This window comes from Glycine max, chromosome 5 (genome assembly GCF_000004515.6).
Source record: "Glycine max cultivar Williams 82 chromosome 5, Glycine_max_v4.0, whole genome shotgun sequence".
In the NCBI taxonomy this organism is placed as follows: domain Eukaryota; kingdom Viridiplantae; phylum Streptophyta; class Magnoliopsida; order Fabales; family Fabaceae; genus Glycine; species Glycine max.
The window spans coordinates 2,399,150-2,418,710 of NC_038241.2; the positions used below are offsets into that span (position 1 = coordinate 2,399,150).

At 32.1% G+C, this 19,561-nt stretch overlaps 3 protein-coding genes across 6 annotated transcripts; 2 read left to right on the top strand and 1 right to left on the bottom strand.

Moving 5' to 3' along the window:
* Positions 1 to 242: 242 nt before the first annotated feature.
* Positions 243 to 8,709, top strand: LOC100782436 (transcription factor bHLH47-like). Of its 4 annotated transcripts, XM_041015192.1 has the most exons (7): positions 243 to 1,360; positions 1,746 to 1,843; positions 2,068 to 2,151; positions 6,939 to 7,038; positions 7,512 to 7,630; positions 7,766 to 7,890; positions 7,985 to 8,709. In XM_041015192.1, exons 4-7 carry the CDS (start codon positions 6,992 to 6,994, stop codon positions 8,360 to 8,362), a joined length of 669 nt encoding a protein of 222 aa, XP_040871126.1. In that variant the 5' UTR covers positions 243 to 1,360; positions 1,746 to 1,843; positions 2,068 to 2,151; positions 6,939 to 6,991; the 3' UTR covers positions 8,363 to 8,709. The 4 variants fall into 4 exon arrangements, with proteins under 4 accessions (XP_040871126.1, XP_040871127.1, NP_001240169.1 ...); NM_001253240.2 differs by lacking the exons at positions 243 to 1,360; positions 1,746 to 1,843; positions 2,068 to 2,151 and adding an exon at positions 6,456 to 6,597 and having other exon boundaries at positions 7,985 to 8,509; XM_041015193.1 differs by lacking the exons at positions 243 to 1,360; positions 1,746 to 1,843; positions 2,068 to 2,151 and adding an exon at positions 6,350 to 6,597 and having other exon boundaries at positions 6,939 to 7,630.
* A 1,530-nt stretch (positions 8,710 to 10,239) lies between these two features.
* On the top strand, positions 10,240 to 12,043 carry LOC100306331 (uncharacterized). Its single transcript, NM_001250217.2, has 5 exons — positions 10,240 to 10,406; positions 10,536 to 10,562; positions 10,691 to 10,813; positions 11,437 to 11,680; positions 11,782 to 12,043. The coding sequence occupies exons 1-5, from the start codon at positions 10,345 to 10,347 to the stop codon at positions 11,836 to 11,838; spliced, it is 513 nt and encodes a 170-aa protein (NP_001237146.1). The 5' UTR covers positions 10,240 to 10,344; the 3' UTR covers positions 11,839 to 12,043.
* A 1,512-nt stretch (positions 12,044 to 13,555) lies between these two features.
* LOC100819142 (ribosome biogenesis protein WDR12 homolog) lies at positions 13,556 to 18,455 on the bottom strand. Its single transcript, XM_006579465.4, has 13 exons — positions 18,183 to 18,455; positions 17,992 to 18,080; positions 17,501 to 17,607; positions 16,893 to 16,928; positions 16,679 to 16,764; positions 16,218 to 16,285; positions 16,023 to 16,133; positions 15,787 to 15,909; positions 15,138 to 15,281; positions 14,345 to 14,453; positions 14,109 to 14,245; positions 13,972 to 14,007; positions 13,556 to 13,863 (listed from the first exon to the last, which is right to left on the bottom strand). Exons 1-13 carry the CDS (start codon positions 18,334 to 18,336, stop codon positions 13,771 to 13,773), a joined length of 1,293 nt encoding a protein of 430 aa, XP_006579528.1. The 5' UTR covers positions 18,337 to 18,455; the 3' UTR covers positions 13,556 to 13,770.
* Positions 18,456 to 19,561: the final 1,106 nt, after the last annotated feature.

A 19,561-nucleotide genomic window follows, 5' to 3' on the forward strand; every position in this document is an offset into this window, starting at 1 on the left:
GATGATTATTAGTTAGCAGGTCTTTAGATGTATTATTCTGCAAATTAAACAAGTCAATGTCAGAATTTTCTGTCCCCAAAGGCTCGTACTTAACTAAATAAGTCCACCACTTTTGTGTAAAAAACAAAAGAAAGAAAGAAAGGTCCTCTATTTGTCGCACTCAATTTTGATTTATTGCTGCTTCCTTTATCTGATGTAGGTTGATCATCTCTGGAAAATTCTTTTATTGATATATTCAGAGCTAGTGTTACTTTGGCATTTGAAAGCTATAAGTAGGGAACATCCTATTGAGATCATAAGGGAGAGGAAATTGAAGAAACTAGGACAAATGTGTGTCTCACTTTCAAAATGAGCCTTGCTAGCTAGAGGTCCGGCCCTGCTTCCAGGAAACATCAAAGGAGGAGATTTCAAAATTTTTAACCACATTATTGCATAAATTTCCTTAAGAGATTCAGTCTAAATGATATATGTTCATAGCCTCATCACTCATGTATAGCATGACATTGTACTGAAGGATAATGCATTTATTGCTTGGTAGATCAAATTACCCTTACAGTACTTTCTTCGTCTTTTTTTTATTTGTTGAAGTTGTTGACAGCAAGGTCCAACTACCTATTTAGTCATTTGTTTGTGAGTTTTATGTTATGATCATAATCTGTTAGTTATTTTCACTGGTGACTTCATGGTTGAAATTAATTGGTATATTATATTATATTACAAACAAATATATTTTTTTTATCTATAATTTTCCATTCATAAGAACAATGCCAATAATATGCTCAATTTTATGCTACAAGTTTCCTAATATTAGACATTTTGATTTTTTTTTCGTTTTAAATTTCCCAGTTTACCTTTATAAAGCATGATTCATCATATCATATATGATATATCTTCTCCTTCACAAGTCTTTCTTTATCAATTATCATGCTATCTTTTTATATATGTGGTTTGTGTGATACAGGAAAGCTTAAGATATTTTTAATCCATACTTTGGAAAAGATGATGAGGTGTAGTTGGACCATCTTATAGCTTGATAATGACAACAGAATTTGGATTCTTTAACTGTTCTTTATGTTTGAACACATTGAGTTGCTTCAACCTTCAAACGGGTCTTGTTTCAGTGTGATGATTAGCAATCTGTACTATTTTAGCACTCATGTTGTACCAGTATCTTCCACCAAAGAAGACACAACGTCTTCGTTTCTCCCTGGAAGTGATCTGACCTAAACCATCATCATCATGAATTCATGATCATCATCTTTTTGCAGATAGAATATGAAGCATCTTATGAGCAAGCTGTGGCTGGGAACATGCACACACACTCTTGACTCTACAGTCTACACCTTGAAATTAGTAAAGGGTAACTTTGATTCCAACTTTGGTGCCTTCTAGCCTATATTGCTGGTATAGCAGGATAATTTCCATAAGCTATGGTCTTGTGTTTCTTGTCTCCTTTCTCTTGTCTTGACACATGTGTTGTAGAATATGAGTTGCATTTGCACATGTGAGACGTGATTTCTTTCCTTGATGTTAACCCTTCCTTCCTTTTTCTCCCCAAGTTCTTGCACACTCATAAAGCAGTGTGATTGTGATATGCTCTGATGTCTAGTGAAAAATTTAGAAGCTTGACCGACACAAAAAAAAAGAGCTATTTTTGGCCACTGGTTACTAAATGTTCTAAATTACAACAAAAGTTTAAGATATCTATAGCATTTTTAATTGTATGATTTATTCTGTTTATACAGGTTTGCTGATGCTAGAATTTGGCTTATTTATTTTCACCATATATGAGAATGAAATAACGACACGGCAAAGCTCAATTAATCATTATTCATGCTTTCAGGTATAACCTTTTGCTAGTTACTTGGTGAATTTATTTGTGAACCTTTTTTTTTTGTTGTTTATGTTGATGATTAGGGTCACATTTGGTTGGTTATTTTCTAAGCATCTCAACCAATTATTTTATCTCCGAACTTTGAATCTATGCCGTTTCTATAATTATTGTATCTGTGTTAGAATTTCAGACAACACCCACAAGCCTAGACTAATGATTAAATACTTTTATAGGTCAACTCTGGGACAGTTCCCACAAAGGCACACACCATGATGCTGACTTAAGAACTCCCTCCACATGCACCACAAAAGCAACTTGTAAGCGCCACTTGAATACTCAAATCTGTTTAGTGTGTCAATACAGTAAAATTGTATTACCTATGACTAGTAAATTGTAAAGTTACACAAAGTTATTAAAACATTTCGTTCTTCATTTATCAACTCAGATCAGAAGTCTCACGAGAGACTCTCTGAAATACTATATCCAGCATATGGCTGCAAGAATATGTGCTATTCTCTTCAGAATTCTTAATTTTTAAAGCACATGGCTCTCTAAGCTCCAATCTTGTAATTTTCCTTAATTGGTAATCTGAAACCATGCAGCCATGTAAGGCACTTTGCTCCGCTTTGGGGCTTCTGCTGATCTTCCATATTTTCTGAGGTGTGATGCTGCAATTTTTCACACATCTTTTGCACAGCTTTTTGGTCCACTTTTACCGTCAGCTGCAATATACACCTATGAAGGTTTTTTTATTTTATTTTTTTTATGCACCATCTGTTAAGGGTTTATTAACATATATTATATATTCATTTTCTCAATCATCTCACTTTTATCCCATTTTTTTCTTATCTATCACTTCATTAAAAAATATTTCATTCATTTATTACATCTAACATTTTCTCTCTTGCTTTATTTTTATTTTTATTTTCTGTTTTTTTCTCTTTTTTCATACACCCAAAAAATGAGATATATTATCAACATTTTCCTAATGTAAATTTGCTAATAATATTCTTGAGTTGGGTGCTGATAGAAATCAACTCCTGTTTAAATCTACTATTGATACTGATTTGGGCATCAGCACGTTTGTCTGTTACCTGCAGTCAGACACTTAACAGTTGTTAATGTCATAGCTAGGGTGGACCAAGCCTTTTCAAAGCATCCCTCTACCTCAAAAGCCTCTTTTGTAACAAGACTTGTTAAATAAAGTTTACAAACATATTTTTAAATAAGTTAATAAATTTGTCATATTTTTATAAGTTGGAAGCATTTTTAGAATGATGTAAATAAAATCATTTTAACTGAATAGACTTTTCAAACAGTATTGACTTAACTTCTTTAACCAATAAGCTTGATTTATATTAATGTGAACTAAGTTATAATCCTTGCATGAGCAATTGGAGTTATTTTCACTCTTTTCTAGCAGGCGAAGAAGTTAATTAGGGTAAATACTTTTTTTTGGCTTTTTAAAGTAGGAAAAGATATAAAATTTAAATTTAATCTGCTAACTTAAGAAGAGCATAACAAATTGATTTTGTCAATAATTTATAAAATTAATTTTTTTATTAAGTTATAAAGTTTAATCATAAATTTGATAATAAATTATATTTTTTAAGGATTAATTTGAAGTTATCTGTAAAGTTAATTTATCACACTTTACATATTATTTGACTTTTTATGAATTAATTTTTCTTAACATCATACTTTCATGGGCCAAAGTATATATTTTCCCTAGAAAATTTAATTAATTGGCGTTAAAACAGTCAACTGTAAAAGGAAAATAGATGCGTGTCAAACATGAACGTGGAGAGAAATCAGAGCATCATGGGTTCCCATGGGTGGTTGCCACACGCATGGGAAAAACCGTAAAGCTTTGATCTGATGTATCAGTGTGGAGGCCACAGGCTTTTGTTTTCTATAAAAAAATTCAGAACAGTTATGGATCTGCCTTGCACAATTGTCCAACGCTGCAGAACATGAAAGGTGAATCAATATTTTTAGGAAAAGATATCTTTTTGTTTCATGTATTTTTTTACTTAATTTTTTTGGTCTCCAAATGAATTTAGCCTTTTAACTTTTAAAAAATATATAAATTTAGTTAATCTTCCAACTTAACAACTATAAACTACCACTAAATATTTTTCTTTGTACTCAATTATAAGTAAAAAGAATTTTTTTTAATTCAGATATTAGCAAATTTAACTATATGCATTCATCCTATTTAATAATATTATTTTAAAATATTTTTCAATACTATTTTTTATTCTTGATGTCAAATTCTAATGAAGGATATTTTAAGAAAAATTTTATTTATTAAATGTAATTAATATAACTAAATGATATTAATTAACATTTTAATTAGCACAAAAGTAATTAAATTTAGCTTATATTTGAATGCAGGGGAAGTAAGCTTGAAAAGGAAATAAGTTCATATATTTTTAAAATTTGAAAAAATAACTTCATTCATTTGAAAGTACATAGGCCAAAATGAAATCTAAGTGAAAGAATATAGACTAAAAATACATTTTTTTCTTTTTTATAGAAAAAATATATATTTTTATGAATTAATATTATGGGGGAGAATTAAAATTAGATTTTTTGAAATTTATGATTTATTTTTTATAATTTCAATAATTATAAATTAAGTATTTCTGTTAAAATATTGTTTGTTTTTAATGATAGGATAAATTCAAGAACTACAATTAAAAAAAAAAGTATATGGGCTCAAAATATCCCAGATATCCTTCTCCAAAATGTTCCTAGGTAGTGTTATGGTGTTTTTGTTTTTGGGCCTATGGCCCTCCTCAATACACAAAAAAAAAAAAAGAAATAAACCATACTGTTAAAGTGTCCTTGTAATTTTTGAGGATATATTAACTTAATTAGAAATTCTTTTAAATCCTAAAAATCTAATGGTAGTACTAAATATTTAAAATACAGAAAAATAGTTTCAAAACTTTTAATAATACAAGGACCTGAGATTAATTGAACGAATTATATATTTGTTATTCATACATAAAGAGAAAATGTATAATAAAAAATGTCTGAATAAATATAAGTAAACTTAGATGCATGAAGTTTTATTTTCTTTTTTTGATAAATACATGCATGAAATTACTACATTATTGCTGCATATGTAAAATTGTATACTGTATAATTTTTTGTGCAGTATATAGATTTTGTCTTGCAAGTCACAACAAACGGAAGAGATGAGAGAGATCGATGTTATTTACATAATTTTTATTCTCAGTTATACTATAATTGTTCTTTTAATTCAAGCGATCACATTTATTGCCAAATTCAAATGTTCATCAACAATAGTTAGATAACTAAAGATCTTTAAATTTTGCCAATCAAATAAGGACCTAATGGAAGATGATTCGGATGATAAATTATAAAATTTGCATTATTTCAATGCTGTGATTAATTATAAAATTGAGTTGCTATTTGCTAGATAGGAATACATAACCATGACAAGTGAGTAGTTGGTAATCAAATTAAAATATTACGTGCATGAGCATGATGATGGCTGCGAGCAAGTAAAGCAATTTGAGTCTCCCAACGTTTTTGCCTTTTTGGTTTGCTTAAACTCAAAGTTAAAATAAATTACTTTATTTTTTCGTTCTACACATTTAATAATTCTTTGTTAAGAAATTTTAATAAATAATATTTATAAATTCTAAAAAAAAAAATATGTGAATGATGTGATGACATATACAAAATTAAAAGAAAAAAGTATGTAAACAAACGAGAAAAATAAACAGGAAAATTATGAAAATGAACAAAAAGAAATTAAAGGAAAAATTACTCAAATGAGCAACAAAAAATTTAAATGAATAATAAAATGAACAAAAGGAAATTGTAAAAGTGAGTAAAAAAAGTATAAAAATATATAAACGGGCAAAACGATAGTAGGAAAAATTAATAAGCAGCGTAAAAATCAAACAATTGGGAGAGAAAAAATATTCAAAATGAGTAGAAAAACATGTAAATGAATGAGAAAAGATTAAAAAAAAAACGCAAATGGATAGAAAAAAGGACTTAAAAAATATTTCAAATCATTGAGACAGAGAAAAAGCAATACAAATAGGTAGAAAATAAATAGTGAAAATGGATGGAAAAAAGGTTCAAATTAATTATTTTAAGTTGTAATTATTTTAAATTAGTTATTTTATTTATGTGTAGTGTTATGTCAAAATATTGACGAAACACTAATATCTTTTTTAAAAAATAATCAAAATAAAATTTTAAAAAGCATAAAAGATGAAAATAAAAAATTTAAACTTAATATATCAAAAGCCGAGTATTATCATCACATTCTTTATACTATATAATTCATTGAAAACTATATAATTAATAGAAAAAAAATTATTAATTAGGACGTATGATCTACAAAATTTAATTTTATGTTTAAATTTTAAAAAAGAATAAAAATGCAAAAGTATATCAGTGAATGTGTCTATAAAAATATTGAATGGATGGAAAGTTAGAATTTAGGGTTGATAAAAAGACCTAAAAAGAAAAAGATGACGTGGGGAAGTCATTGAAGCCAATGAGCATGACCTCGGCACGCACCTTCGCGTGACAGGTGCACTCCCGCCACACTCCATCGCCACAATACAATACAACCCAATCTTCTTTTCTCTCTCTTCTGCCCTAATTCCCATTTTCCCAACTCCTCCATAACCAATTCCATCTTCAAATATTCCAATTCCAATTCCAATTCTATTCCTTTCGATTCCTCTTCCTCTTCCCCCCACGGTTAGGTAAGCAAAACTACTTTCCCTTTTTGTGCACACATAAATAATCTTCCTCTCTCTTTCTTTCTGTTTGCTCCTTGGAATTTCTCGATGCTCTGTTTGGCTGCTATGAATTCTGGAAATTAAAATTGGGAACCTGGCTTGTTGTTTTTTCCTCCCTTTCTCTGATTGGATTGCGAGGGAGGGAGGGAATTGATTTAATCAGGGAAAACGGATTTTACTTTTTCATTGACTGTAAAAAGAAATTTTCGTTTCTTGTGGTGTTCGATTTACCTCTCCTTGCGTTATAAGAATTAAAAAGTATAATATTGAAGTAGTTTTCTTTTTCTTTTTTTTTTCTACTTTAGGAAATTTTGTTGCTGGAAGAATTGCTTAAGGGCATATAGCTGGTTTTGTGCACATGGGATCAGAGAGTGTGGCTCCAATGGTTGAGACCTCGAAAAACAGGTCAGAGATTCTAATGTTTTCATGAACACGCATATGAGATAATCTGATATGTAGTTTCAGGCTCACCACAGAAATAAGAATTTGATTTGTGCCGGTAGTTTTTTCTGTGTGCAATTCCTTTTGTAATTCTTAAGTTTAGTTGGAGAAAACTTCCTTATGTAATTCTTAGGGTTCAATTGGAGAAAACTTCCTTATATGATCTGAAACATTTGATGTATTGAGTTGATGCAAGTGTAAATATAAAATATCTATTATTCTGTGTGTTTAAACTACAAAGCTATTTGTTAGGACAAATTTAAATTTGACCATAACTATTGATAACAAGCAGTGGTGGCAGCAGTAGTATTGATGTTATACTAATAGTCTAATAGCACTACTGCACTACATTCTAGCTGTCTCTTGCATGAGTAGTTTATGTGGACTTTACAGGTTCTTCATCTGGATTCAGTTCTTGTAAACTTGATTTGCTTCAGGTCTTCTTCTGGTAAAATGAACCAAGGGAAAGTCCCCAGGAAAATTCACAAGGCTGAAAGGGAGAAAATGAAGCGTGAGCATTTGAATGAACGCTTTGTTGATCTTGCCAGTGCACTTGGTAACCTCTTGTGCCTCCATCATGTATCTTGAATATGTTCAAACTTTACAGTCTTGGTTTGTTGCTTTCAAGATGATTTTAAGTTATTTTTATCTTCCTTTTTTCGGGGGGGTTTTGGTGGTGGTGTGGGGATAGATCTAAATGAGAACAATGGAAAGGCTTCTATACTGTGTGAAACTGCCAGGTTGCTGAAAGACTTGCTCAGTCAGATCGAGTCCCTCAAGAAAGAGAATGTCACTCTGTTGTCTGAATCTCATTATGTAAGATTGACACCCTTTTCCTTTCTATTTAAGTTATCTTTCAGCCAGTTCCTTGTATCTGGTTGGATTTCACATTATCGGGTTCATTGGGCAGATGACCATGGAGAAAAATGAGCTGAAGGAGGAGAATTGTAGCCTAGAAACTCAAATTGAGAAACTTCAAGGTGAGATACAGGCAAGACTGGCTCAATCTAAACCTGACCTGAATGTACCTCCCCATGAGCCACCGGAGCAGACAAATTTTCCAGGACAGAATCTCCAATTGCATACCATAGAACCTAACTTGCAGCAAGGATCTACGGTTTTGGTTGTCCCCTTTCATCCCAATCTTCAAGCTTCTTTTCCAGCTCCTAATGTTACCGAGGTCACACCGAAATCTATGTCTGTAGTCAGTAAACCACATGCTAGGTATCCCACACCGGCAGATTCATGGCCATCACAACTGCTTGGAGAGCAACCAACTTCAAGCTAATTTGTATTTTCTAGTGTTATAGTTTCAGTATTGGTTTAACATGCCAACTAGCTTTCCTGATAGCAAAGCCTCTCTGGAGCTTACATGTATAAATTACATTTATTCAATGATCTAAGAGAGTCTTCACTCCTTTCTGTTAGAAAAAAAGGTATAATCATTTTTGGTTCGAGTTAGTACATTCTCCTTTACTTTGTTTTCTCAGGCCTTGAAATCACTAGTTACTTGTAGAAATGTTTTTGTGGTGCTTTTCCATGGCACCATGTCTGATGTTTCCTTGGCACTTATTTGTTAAGAAACTTTTTATTCGGCACTTAACATGGGAAAATAACTATTTTTTATTTCATTTATTTTTCCTGTGTGTTTTCGCTTTCAATATAAAAGAAAAGAAAAAAACTGGTCGCTACTTTTTATCTCTACTTTCGTGGAATGGGATCAGATTATGGTTGAATGAGAAAGGCAATATATTTTTTTTGACTTTAGCAACACAATTTAACGTTCGATTTTATTTGTCTTAATACAAATTAGCATCCAAACTAAACAAATTTGAAATTAATTATAAGAATTATTAAGTTTTTTTAATATCACTTAAATGTCACATTTTTATTGTCATTCAACTTTTTAGCTGGAGTTAGTTTAGGGCCTTTAGGCATCTCGTATTATGTTCTAGTCTGATAGTCGGGAGCATTGCTTGGATAAAATTCAAAAATTAATTCAAGGAGCCTTAAGAAAATAGAAAAAAAATAAACACAAATAAAAACATATGTTCTTTTATTTGGTTATAGAATAAATAAATAATAATAATTTTTAAAACAAAAAAAATTATGTGTTTTTTGTTTACTCTCCCAATTATTTACCACGGTATATTTTGAAATTTTGGCTCATTCTCCATTTTTAGCAAATGGAACATAAATGAAGTTACTCTTTTTTTTTTTTTTGAAGTATAAATGAAGTTACTCTAGAAACAGAAGGAATCTTACAAAATGACAACCCACAATTGAAATATCGTTGAAAGCACAAACGATGAAGGCCCTACCACCTACCAAGTATCAACCTAACTTCAAACAGAAAAAAAAATATTTGGAATGGATTTTTTTAAAAGTTTAAATATCTTTTTTTAGTTATTGCAATTAACCACTTTTTTTCTTAGTCTTTGTAAAAAAAATAATTTCAGTCTTTATATATTATAATTTTTTATTTTTCATCTTTATGACATTTTAGATAATATTTGTTGACTGTTTAAAGTGTTAGTTAAAGTGTTTTAAAAATTAAAAATAAATAAATATAATTTATAGGAAAAATAATAATTTTACAACAATAAAAAATAAAAGACACGGGACTACAAAGACTAAAAATATATTTAAATTTATTTAAAAAAAAAAAGAAGAAAAAAAACGTGGGTAAGAGTATTGTAAGGACAATGTAGGTAGCAGCAAATTCGTAATATGTGGAAACCAAGGTTAATTTTCCTTAATCTTCAATTTAATTGTCATTTAGCACCTAACTAGTCTACGGGAATCCGCAAGTCTTTATTTGGTGAACCGACCAACTTGATTAGTGTCTCATTCTTAAAAAAAATATTAACCAGTATTTTTAAGATATTGGTTAAAAAATTATCAAAATAATTAATTCATAATCTTTTTATGTTGTCTTATAATGTCTATAATTAATATTTTTTATTTTAATTTCTTAATCAACGTGGTTAACAAGATTCTTGGGAAAATACTTGAGTGTCGGCGGGCCACGTTGGTCCAGCATTCCATCCCATCCACGATTGAAATCGAAATGCAGATACTATGGTCGTAGTCTCGGCTGCACAGGAAACTAGCTCCCTATCACCGCTCCTTCTTTTTCTCACATCTGTCTGCTTTTGTTCTCTCACACGCAAACCACGCACTCTCTCTCTCTCTCTCTCCTCTTGAAGCCCTCAAAGGCTCAAACACAAACACTAACACTAACACTAGCATTCACTCAAGAGATCAATAATGGGATCTGGGGCCGGCAATTTCCTCAAGGTGCTTCTCAAAAACTTCGATGTGCTTGCTGGGTATGTTTTTTTTTTTTTTCTTTTTCCCTCTTCCTTCTCTCTCAAATCACACATTCTCCAAAATGTGCTTCCTTTTTCTCTTTCTTCTCAACTGATATGTTATGTTATCTATTTTTGTTTCTATTGCAGGCCTGTCATTAGTCTTGTTTATCCTCTGTAAGCAAAATCTTGATCTTCCTCTTTTCCTTACACGCACAATGTGTTTTGTTGAATGTTCCTTTTGCATTTATTCCATTGTTGGACTCATTCATATTATTGATGTGGGTTTTCGTGTTTTGCTTCAGATATGCTTCAATTAGGGCAATTGAGAGCAAGTCTCCTATTGATGATCAGCAGTGGCTCACTTACTGGGTTCTCTACTCCTTGATCACCCTCTTTGAACTTACTTTTGCTAAAGTCCTTGAGTGGTATGCATTTTTTGTATATCTTTTTATGTTGTTTATGTTAATTGATTTGCAAGAATAGTACTCAGTGATAAACGTGACGATAAACCTCAGAGTTGAGATTTTAGGCTTTTTATTTTGTTGTTGCAATTTGTTGTGGATGTAGTTTATTGGGTTCCTTAAGAAAATGTGATTTATTAAATGCTACCTATTAATACATTACTAGATTTTAGGGGTATTTTTTTCTGAAGAGTATCTCTATGCGCAAGCTGACTTTTGCCACCTGCCAATTTGGGTTATTCATCAAATCTTAGTGTTTTAATGATTAATTTGGTTGTAATTTATGGTGAGAGAAATTAAGTGAACAAACGGCTGTTAAATTGCTAAGTTCATAGTAGTAGATAAGCTTGAATGCAAATATGAAAAGGCTTCAATATGGCATTTTGTGTAATGCATTTTGTGTGCTATATCAAGCTTCAACAATATGGCAAATATGAAAAAGCTTGAATGTTGAATTACTGTAATGCATTTTGTGTGCTATATCAAGCTTTCTATGAGTTCTGTTGTGACAAATATGTTTAGAAGGGCACAGGGTAAAGTATTTAACTTTTGGCTGAATTTTCACAACATATGTATATATATTTCAGGATTCCAATATGGCCCTATGCAAAGCTGATTGCAACCTGCTGGTTGGTCCTTCCTTACTTTAGCGGTGCCGCTTATGTTTATGAGCATTATGTGAGACCTTTCTATGTCAATCCTCAGACCATTAACATCTGGTACGTTCCAAGGAAAAAGGATGCCTTGGGTAAGCGAGATGATATTCTGACTGCTGCAGAGAAGTACATCCAAGAGAATGGAACAGAAGCATTTGAGAATATCATCAATAGGGTATTTCTATTTGCATCTATAGAAAACCCAGTTGTTGTGGATTTTTGCTTTGTTTTTTTGTATATCCAACTTGTTGTACTAACGCTGCCATCTCTTTGCAGGCTGACAAATCAAGAAGGGGTGACGGTTATTATACAATGTATGATGAGACTTATTGAATGCGATCATCTCGTAGTTTTCTCTGTCTTTCGTGGATAAGGGGATGCATGTACATCTTACCCTGTTGCTGATATTTTGTTTTTCCTTCTCCATGGTGATACTTTACTTTTTTTTTTCATCCCTTTATTGAGTTTTTATTGTCACTCATCTATGTTTTGTGTAATGGCTATGACACGCATAGTATATATATATAATGTTAGTACAGCAGAAACTCGTTGATTTTTTTTTCTTGTTATATTATATCCCCAACAGAACCCCTTCATTGCTAGATCTTTTTAACTATATAATGCCACTATTGATCCCTTGATTATTTTATGGAACTGTTTTCTTTCATTTTATTTCCATGATAATTTCCTTGTTGTCAGGAACAGTGATATTTTGGGATGCTACTACCATCATACATTGCAATGACCTAGGCTAAAATGTTGCTTTGCAAGATGGGTTTGTAGCAATGTTATTTCAATTTCAACATTTTGTATTTGTTTGCTTTCTTTTTTAAACTTCCTTCTGTCCGAAGATTTCTTTCCCCCGTTTTTTTTTTATATCTCAGAAGTGTAAAGAAATAAAGTGTAGATACCAAAGTGTCTGAGGAACATATTTATGAATCAACAAGCAAGGATAATAGCATAATGAATGGTTCTATCAATTTTGCGTTTTAAATCTTTTTACTCCTGGTAATGACGAGTTAATTATTAGTTACCTTTTCTTGATTAAGGAACTGGCATGTTAGTTAAGTATTAACTAATTACTACTCATATGAAAGGATAATTAGATAAACTCTTTGTGAAAATATCACTCATTAATCATTATATCATCTGATTATCCATCCATGCCTACAAGAAAACAAACACACCATACAATTATCATAGACGTCTTGTAATCAAAGATGAGTTTGGTTGAAAAAGAGCCAGGCAAAATGTACCATGCATACCAACATGGAACTAGTTTCGGTGCATCGTTGGACTTTAAGCGAATCTATAGAAGAAAAGTGCACTCAATTTATATATTAAAACATACAAGGGAACAAGAAAATTGGGTGCGAGTGTGTGAGAATAAGTAAAAGCTGAGAGACCTTTATATTAGGTTTGGAGGTGGCGAGGTGGTTATGTTATGTGCGTTCGTTGGCAAGGTCGGCTTCTTTAAAAGTTTAAAAGCTCCTAAAGAAACCAATATGTGCCTTTCCTGCAAGTTTGTTTCCCAGATTGAGGATGATTTAGATAAATAATTAAAAAAAAAAACAGTTGCAACAAATTAAAGGCAATTTTCTACTCAACAATTTTTACGAGACTGCCAAATTTGGTGCATCTGATTCTGAAGCACTGCATTGAAGGGGAGGATATATGATTTCTTTAGATTGAGTGGAAATATGACAACTTAGAAACCTATATGCTTTTTCCCTACAAAATTGTTTCCCGGTGCCGTGTTGGATACAACAAATTGAAAACAATCTTTCCCCCTACCATTGTTACTAGCCAACGAGAGTTGGTACAAGTAGTTGTAAAGGATTGCAATGAATGGAAAGAATCATGATTTTCACGCATGAAAAAATTTCTTCCCTACCAAACACCCCCTTAATGTGAAAAAAAATATTTCAAACATCATTCATTTTAAAACAAAGGGAGTACACAAAAAGAGAAATAATATTTGTACAACAAATTATACAATAAATTTTACAAGAGAAATATAAGATTTTAGAAATGAAGTGATGCATAGAGATAAACATAAAAAATATTGTATTAATTGTTGTATGGATAACACATTTCTACACAAAATAAGACTTTGTTCACAACACCTAAAAAACACTAGACAATTGTGCCTTGGACAAAATTGGCTCAAAAACTTGATTGGTTCCCTACATTTAAGAAATATCTGCCTCTATCCCACCATCTCAAAAAAATCACCATACTATGATAGTATGATTAAAGTTTGCCTCACTGTACAGGGATCTCTGACGAAATGCAAAGTTTCGAGTCTGCTCCACCACTGATAACACTGTCACTTTTCCACCAGTCAGCAGACAATACCTGAGTTAAACAAATGCCAATTATATTATTAGCAACTTTGGCTCTCCTTGGGTGTAAAACAAAGTTGAATAGGTATTCTTTTATGCTATGACATGGATAGTTTTATACCTTATCACTGTGGGATTCAATGACTGAAAGAGGCCACTACAACATTGATGGAGAAAATTATCAGAAAAAGACCCAAAGATAGATATATAATCACGCCAGGAGTAAAAATTTCTTGGTACAATAAAAGGATATATTACCGCAGTTCTCAGATCCCACAACATAACTTTCCCATCATAGGATGCAGAAAGTAAATGAAACCAAGACTGATCATGCCATTTGCAAGCTGAAACCCAAGAAGTATGAGAAGCAAACTGAAAAACAGGAGCAGAAGTGCCTGCAAGAAAGAATAAAAAAAATATTTTACAAGATATTAGCATGCATGTGATTGTCTGTGGAGGTGAGAGAAAATGATAATTAGCTTTATTCAACAGACCTGGCTTACGAGGATCCCAGATCCTAAGGACAGGGTCAGAACCACCAGCAGCTATCAGAGCAGAACCTTCCCCACCAATATCAAGGCAGTTGAGAACCTTCCCACAGAACTATACATGGAAAACAATCTAATATTAATTTCTTTTTTGGTGTTGCTCTTCTACCTCTGATTACTAAACAAACATTTTCAACAATAGTTTTGTATAGAAAATAATTTAGAATAAATGAAGGAAATAGATAACCAGTAAACATTGCATCCATCACAATGAATCAGATTTACAACCATGGCAGGGTTCCATTTCCTCCAGCATGGTAAGCACTTTAAATTATTTTTTTAGATGAAAAAACATCACAGTTGGTTCAATATATCCTAAATTAAGTATAAACAAGGGCCAAAACCAAGATTGCTTCATAATGAGACAACTTTGGACTACCAGAACCATGTAAAAACATCATAATCAACAATCAACTGAGGAAAAAATGTTGAAGATTTAACACACACTAAACGTAAAAAGACTACAAAAAATCTTATAAAGAGGAACAAAAGTCCAAAGCCACTACTAGAACAAGAGATTAAGAAATGACACAGAGCTTTGACATTCATAAAAAGAAAAAAGAAAAATTGGCAAGCACGCGCTAATCCATTTCTATTCTAGATGCCAGATTACGCACAAAAAGTTAATGGCAGAGCATCAAAGGGTAGGATGCCAAGGCTTTATCTAAAGACAGAAATTAGAGTACAATTTTAAACAAATTGGGGAAAAGAGAGAAAGAGCGTAAATTTTTCAACTTACTATATCAGTCAAGTTTTTTCCTATCTCAACATCCCACTTCCTAATAGAATGATCCCATGATGCAGAATAGATTAACTCCCGTTGTGGCCAAACCACAGAAGATACACACTGTGTATGGCCCACAAGGGTAGTAAAAGCCTCTCCCTGCAATACAACAGAGTAATATTGATGAAAACTTACATGTCAACAAAAACTAAGGCATGATACATCAAAAGGGAAAGAAACACCAATTAAGAGGAAAAAATAGTTACAAAATCTACAAGGTTTAATAAACAATTTTACAGGTCTACAATAATATTAGAAAAACTTTGAGCTTGTCTCCGAATTAGATAGTCCAAAATTCTTCCAAAATAGTTTCAAAAACACCTTTCATGACCTCTAGCCTCTAGTTCGAGCATAAACAGTAGCTTTGATACTTCCATTCAACCAGTAGAGAATGCATATAGCAACATCCCTAAACTTATACGATTCAACTCATCAATTACAACAGTCAGAGAAAGAAGAGTAATGCCATCTCTAATGATCACTAGGAAATTAAAACCAACTTCTAAATACATGTTTGGCAAGAATATATGTGACTACATACACAAATTCTAATTTCAACAACACAAGATAAAAAAAAAAAAAGATGTAAAGAACTTCTACAAACCTCTAGTTGAGACTCCTCAACTTGACCTCCAACTTTTCTCTTCTTGGACACTTGGTCATCTTCTGCATTGAAGTCATTTGTTTGCCATAGATTGATGGTGCAATCCCAAGAACCTGAACAAACCTATGATTGAGACAACAAAAGAAGACTAGTGTTAAATACCAGTATTACTTTACTCATAAACCAAGGTGAGAAAGAAGGGGGAGAAGTTTAAAATTAGAAAAGCAAGTACGAACCATTTCTCCAGAAGTCTGCACTGCAACACTTTGTACAGAAGACTTGTGACCACGCAAGATTTTGTAAGCCCTAACCCTCATAGGATGGTTTACAGGGTCCTCTGTATTGAGCTTTAACAAAAATGGGAAAATATAAAATTAGTAAGCAATAAGCACAGCATAAAGAACTGTAGCTCGGAAGCTTCTTTTAGTTACCTTCCATAGCCTCAATGTCCGGTCTTTCGAAGCAGTAGCTACTGTAACAGTTTCCGCACCTGAATCACCTGATTACAGTACAAATCTTGATGTCTTGGGAACAATTCAAATTACAATACTATGCATCTATATTGTGAAACAATATAACATTGTGACATGGATCACACAAAGAAACAAGCACAAATGTTTGCAACATACAAGCTAATGGCAAATAAAACAAAATCATCCCAATCCTCAATCCTGTAAAGGAATGGGGGAAAGAACATAATGTAAATAGCTAATTAAATTAATGACTTTGAACTTGATAGCCAAGGCAAAACAGCCATAATCTTTCTTATACTACTAGATACAAACTTTATGATTTTCTCATCAACAATAAATTAAATATCAAAAACTTATGATCAGAAAAATAAACAGAAACAAAGTTGGCATCATGTAGGAGAGAATGCTTGCCTTCATACCTTTTGGATTGATGATACTAACAGAAGTGACTGCGTCACTATGTCCATCCAATATATGGGTACATAATCCAGCACCTTTCCACACCCTAAAATATAATCCAATCATATCATGGAGGAAGCTCGGTAGATGAAGAAAGTAATCAAATGATAATATTAATCAATAAATACAATATGCCTATAATTCTAGAAAAACAAAACTGTGCAAGCCTATTACCTCCCTAAACCATCATAACATCCCGTCAAAAAGAACCTGCATAAATAGTAGCACTCAACTTTAAATTCTTAGTGACGGACATACAAATAAAAAAATCAATCAACTTACTAAAATAACACCCACTCATCCAATTGGCCAAAGCTATATAGAATGTATTCAGAAAGAGGGTTATTACCATGCCATCCACCACAACGCAAAAATAAGCCTCAAACAGGGTTATTGCCATCAACCACAATGCAAAATAAACCTCAAACAGTAAACATCTGATGGTGATGATGTACTCAAACCCTATTTATCAAAAGTTGACACCAATCACTCTTGCCATCATCACCAAATATGATTAACAAATTAAGGGAAGCCAATAAAAACCAGCCACACTAACTTAAATTCAACATTCCAACCTAAGTAAAATTTCCACAAACAATGGTTGAATAAAAGGAGTTTCTCATACAAACATTGGCATATTGCCAGCTGCCAGCATTAATAAACATAACAGTTTAAGAGAAAACACGTTAACACAACACAAACTAAGACCATTATGGAAAGGCTGAATTACTAGAAGTCTTTGAAAAATCTACCACCAAAATATTACATATTTGCAAGCTTACCGAGAAGAAGAACCATCAACAGCACTGACCCAATCATCATGTAAAGAAGGGTCTTCCTCCTTTCGTGGGGCCACAGCCCTTGTGTACTCAACTTCCAATATCCTTTCCTGTAATTGATCATTGAAGACAGTTAGCTATGATTTCCTATGACATCATACCAAAAGGTAACAATGGTTTCACACTATCACCATAACAAGCAAAGCATTTATTTGTTTGATTGAGATACACACGCTCACGCTATGAAAGAGTGCCCTTAATATAAAAAGAAATTAAAAACTAAAATGAATCATTGGAATCCAATGGACAAATCAAACACTCCTAGACTCCTGGTTCTACTACTTATCCAAGCACCTATCCAGTTCCCAAGTTAAATTTCCATTCCATGAAACTTCATTCAGAATAACTCCAGTCCCCATTTTCTTATCACGTTTCACTTTTTATCATTCAGAAAGAATCACACAATAACATAGACAGTAGTAGAAGATGATTACCGCAGAGATTCCCTTAGCGAGAAGAAACTGCTCAAGCGACATTCGAATGAACTCGCCATCAATCAAAAAATCAAACGGTTCCGGCGCGTCTGCAAACAACAAGCGGCAACAAAATGAACCGAAATTCATCAATGATCGAAAATTAAGGAAAAGGAAAAGATGGAGTGGTGCTTGTTAGAGAATGAAAGTACCGTTGGATTCAAGGAGGGCGTTGACGAGAGAGGAGAGGCCGAATCTGGTGAGGTCGGCGGGGATGGCAATGGCGGTGGTCGGAATTTTGTAAGGCTCACTCAACTTGGTCACGAAACGCACCTGGATCCTCCTGGCGCTCCCTTCTTCCTCCATATTCCTCACTTTCTTCTGCAAAAAACAAGTCAAGGTGAAGAAGAAAATAAACTAGGGTTGGGTTTAGCGGTACAGAGAACACGGGGGGTTTTGTTCTGGGTTTATGTTATTAAGGAGTTTTTTAACGAAGTGCTGTTGAAATAGGGTTGGGTTTAAGAATATTGATAGTTTTTACATAAATTATAAATTAAAACATAAAAAAGTGTAAATATATGTATTATATATTATTATAAAACTATCACATTTATTATTTTTCTATTTCTTTTATCTTTGTTTTCATCCATGAGTTTATATATTAAAAGAGTGTTAAATTAAGACCAAAACATTTAATTATATTTTTAAGGATTAGCTCTTCATTTATTATATAAGGTGATGTGAAATAAATAAAAAATTCAAATAATATCTTTGATATATCTTTTAATAAATTAGGTATACATTTTTTAAGATAAATTTATTTAATTATGCATAAGAACAAATTTAATACACAAATTCATTATCGAGTTCTTTTTTTATTATAAAAATTTAGGAGAAGAAAATGTTGTCCCGATTGAAAGTAGGAAAAACCTTCAAACTCAACACTTATATAAGTACTTACATTTAAGTTACTCCAAAGAGATTAGGGGATTTATTATCAAGTTTTAATTAGGCTACTCATATTTTTTGTACTACTATTAGCCAAGTGGATTTCAAAAAATACTATCTTAGAAAATGATTATTAATTACATCATAAAAGTTAAGCAGTAAAATTATTGAAAATTTTAATTTTAGCTACATATATGGTTTTTAAAAACCACCAATAATTGAATATGTGAAAAGGAAAAAAAATATTATTGGATATTTAGATAAAATCTAAATAATCCAATTTATTACATACTTTTTTATAATGTGTAATTGGTGCATAATTTTTTTTAATTCTTTTTTAGCGTACTGAGAACGGCTGAAGTGCTGCACTTCTTTAGAAGAGCCAGCTTCAATAAGAATAATTTTCTTCTATTCAGGAAAATAGTATATTTAATTTTAATTATGGAACTAAATTGCCCTAACAACCATATCACAGCTTCACAGGAATCATATTGCTTCAATTAAACCATAACTTTATAAATTATAAAAATCGTTATTCAGCAACCTCGACAATCATAGTTGTACACTCAAGCTGCTCCATTTATAAACGTTTGTTCCATGCGAGTCATAATATTGGGCGAATAGTTAAACAATGTTAATTCAT

What these genes read in the sequence shown, in the direction of transcription:
- LOC100782436 (XM_041015193.1), top strand. Translation starts at nt 7,453, where the DNA reads ATGTGGACTTTACAGGTTCTTCATCTGGATTCAGTTCTTGTAAACTTG. An exon ending in TGATCTTGCCAGTGCACTTG is followed by an intron (nt 7,631 to 7,765) that starts GTAACCTCTTGT and finishes GTGTGGGGATAG; the next exon opens with ATCTAAATGAGAACAATGGA. An exon ending in TGTTGTCTGAATCTCATTAT is followed by an intron (nt 7,891 to 7,984) that starts GTAAGATTGACA and finishes TTCATTGGGCAG; the next exon opens with ATGACCATGGAGAAAAATGA.
- LOC100306331 (NM_001250217.2), top strand. Translation starts at nt 10,345, where the DNA reads ATGGGATCTGGGGCCGGCAATTTCCTCAAGGTGCTTCTCAAAAACTTC. An exon ending in AACTTCGATGTGCTTGCTGG is followed by an intron (nt 10,407 to 10,535) that starts GTATGTTTTTTT and finishes TTTCTATTGCAG; the next exon opens with GCCTGTCATTAGTCTTGTTT. An exon ending in TTTGCTAAAGTCCTTGAGTG is followed by an intron (nt 10,814 to 11,436) that starts GTATGCATTTTT and finishes TATATATTTCAG; the next exon opens with GATTCCAATATGGCCCTATG.
- LOC100819142 (XM_006579465.4), bottom strand. Translation starts at nt 18,336, where the DNA reads ATGGAGGAAGAAGGGAGCGCCAGGAGGATCCAGGTGCGTTTCGTGACC. An exon ending in GGACATTGAGGCTATGGAAG is followed by an intron (nt 16,134 to 16,217) that starts GTAACTAAAAGA and finishes TTTTTGTTAAAG; the next exon opens with CTCAATACAGAGGACCCTGT. An exon ending in CTGGGATCCTCGTAAGCCAG is followed by an intron (nt 14,246 to 14,344) that starts GTCTGTTGAATA and finishes TCTTTCTTGCAG; the next exon opens with GCACTTCTGCTCCTGTTTTT.